Source organism: Oratosquilla oratoria, chromosome 27, assembly GCF_046742065.1.
Source record: "Oratosquilla oratoria isolate Oo_2021 chromosome 27, ASM4674206v1, whole genome shotgun sequence".
In the NCBI taxonomy this organism is placed as follows: Eukaryota; Metazoa; Arthropoda; class Malacostraca; order Stomatopoda; family Squillidae; genus Oratosquilla; species Oratosquilla oratoria.
In genome coordinates this window covers 7556262-7558761 of record NC_134803.1, presented here as the reverse complement: position 1 = coordinate 7558761, position 2500 = coordinate 7556262, and the positions used below count along the sequence as shown (strand labels likewise).

Genomic DNA, 2500 nt, shown 5'->3' with positions numbered 1-2500 from the left:
TCATCATCATCATCATCATCATCATCATCATCATCATCATCATCATCATCATCATCATCATCATCATCATTATTATCATTATTATTATTATCATTATTATTATTATTATTATTATTATTATTATTATTATTATTATTATTATTATTATTATTATTATTATTATTATTATCATCATTATTATTATTATTATTATTATTATCATTGGTATTATTATCATTATCATTATCATTATTCATTATCATCATTATTGTCATTAAAATGATTATTGACATTATAGTTATGATAGATGGAAATAACATTATAGCTGTTATTATTGTCACGATTGCATAGTTATTATTCAATTATTTGTCTGGTGTTAATTCATTCTATGTTATCCTTTTATCTTGATCTCATTATATCCAGATACCACACGATCCACCGCATGAGTGGAAGAAGAAAGCTACCGCAGATCCCTGGCCAGGCAGCCGCCTCAGGGACGAATAGCACCTGCAGCAGTGTCCAGGGCTCCCGAGGTCCCACACCCCAGAACGCCCCGCAAGACAGCCCTAGAGGTCTCCCTCCACCTCTTCAGGACACCTTACCCTCCTCTTCTTCCTCCTCCACGTCGTCCACGGAGCGCCAGGAGGATGCCAGGTGCGATGATGGAGGACGGGAACCTGAGGGCAGGAGTCAGAACTCTTCGCCCGCTACTAGCGTCGCCAGGGGCCCCACGATGGACCAATGGGTCTCGAGAAGAAATTCGACCATGGTCGACTGGTCCCATGACGGCAATCACCACCTCAAGGACGAGTGGCAGTCTCGAGGAGGACATCGCGACGAGGAGCTTAAGAATGTGTTGCAGGATCTTCATTCCACGAGAGATCAGCTCCTGTCCCTGCAGAGTCTGGTGAGTACCCTCGTCCTGTTCTAAGGGAGTTCCTTCCCTATCCTTCTGAAGGAATGAAACGCTTTAGCGCATGCAGGGCTGAGTTCCGCCACCGCTTGTCTTCCTCTCTTTCTAAGCTTCATATTTCTTATTTTGTGTAGACGATCATCCTTTAATCCTGGAATGACCTCTTTTCAAGACCGTAGTTTTCTTTTAGAAGTCTTGATTCTTCCTATGACAAAAATAGACAGTAATGAAGTTCGTCATTAGTTCCGAGGAAAACATGAAACAGCTTTAAATTTTGTTAGAAAATTTAGTGACAGTTTTATATGTCACACAGTGTGATGAACGGAGGCCTGTGTATCATCATCATGTCAAGGAAGTTCATCAAATCTGTTCGAACTTTGGTGAAACATTATTTTACCCGAGCATTTACCAATCTTAGAGTGTCTCTTCTCAAAACCACTGATCCTTATTCGTTTTAATTTGTTTATTTATTTTGTATGAAGTAGAATAAAATGAAAATTCTGACCAGAAGTATAAATTTTCGGTTGATTAATATTTTTTATTTAACTATATCTATAGTCCATTCCAATAAGAAATTACACTCGATTTCTGTCGTGCAGCTCGGTACAGTTGATAGTCCTGTAGACTCCTGCTGCACACAGGCACGAGCGACAGGCAAATTCCTCATCTCTTTCAGAAAATATTATATTTCTCCACTTTGTTCATAGGATAGGAAATTTTGGTTTCAATCATTAGAAAGAGCAATCATTCTACACATATAATACTTTTTCTTTTTTCAAAACTCGATAGGGTAAGAGATTAAGTAATCATGTGAAGCTGAAATCAAGGAAAAGAAATGATTGATTCATACACATCTTTACTTATAATCGATGTTTAGAACAATTATGATAGCAAGTGTAGAATAGAAAATGTCTTTTACATAAACAACTCCTGAACACGACGTTACATTCAGATTTTACATAAAAAGTCATAGAAAAAAATAAAAATGAATAATTCTTATAAATGTTTTGCGTCATGACGCTTGTGGCACGAGAGAGGGAGTGAAGGAGGGATGGTAGCTGCCGACGCCTTCCCTGCTCCTCCTCCTCCTCCTCCTCCTCCTCCTCCTTCGCCTCCTCCTCCTCCTTCTCCTCCTCCTTCCAACTTATTCATCGTTTAAATTATCATGAGAAAGCATTCGTTTTCCATCATTCTTACCCGAGACTTTTTTATGTATTGTGAATTTATCAATAATCTATCTACCCTTTCATAGATTATTGATATATATTTGCCATTTTCCAGGTTTTATATATTTTCTCCATCTTTTCTAAGCTTTGTCTCTTTTGTCTTTTGCCTCACTGCATCTTCTGTTGAACCAGCATTTAAAGTACACCCTCTCTTGTTTTTGTCTTGGTACGTACCTATTCACTCCATCATAGATTACCATCAAGATTGCCCATTTCTCTTCCACTTTTGCCTCCTTTTTTCAGACATTGTGCATGGCATCCATCCAACCCAGTTGACTTACCTGCTCTCATCGTCTTAACAGCTACCTTCACTTCATCTTTTCTTATTTCTCATCCATTCTCCTCACTTATCACGGTCATTTTCTTAGCGCTTCCCATTGCA

At 38.4% G+C, this 2500-nt stretch overlaps 1 protein-coding gene across 3 annotated transcripts in view; it reads left to right on the top strand.

Moving 5' to 3' along the window:
- LOC143039875 (uncharacterized) overlaps nt 1-2500 on the top strand; it is a 440047-nt gene that overhangs the window by 311517 nt on the left and 126030 nt on the right. For all 3 annotated transcript variants that reach the window (XM_076210178.1, XM_076210175.1, XM_076210176.1), the window contains exon 7: nt 403-886. In XM_076210178.1, coding sequence (XP_076066293.1) covers nt 403-886 — 484 coding nt within the window. The remainder of the gene's footprint in view (nt 1-402; nt 887-2500) is intronic.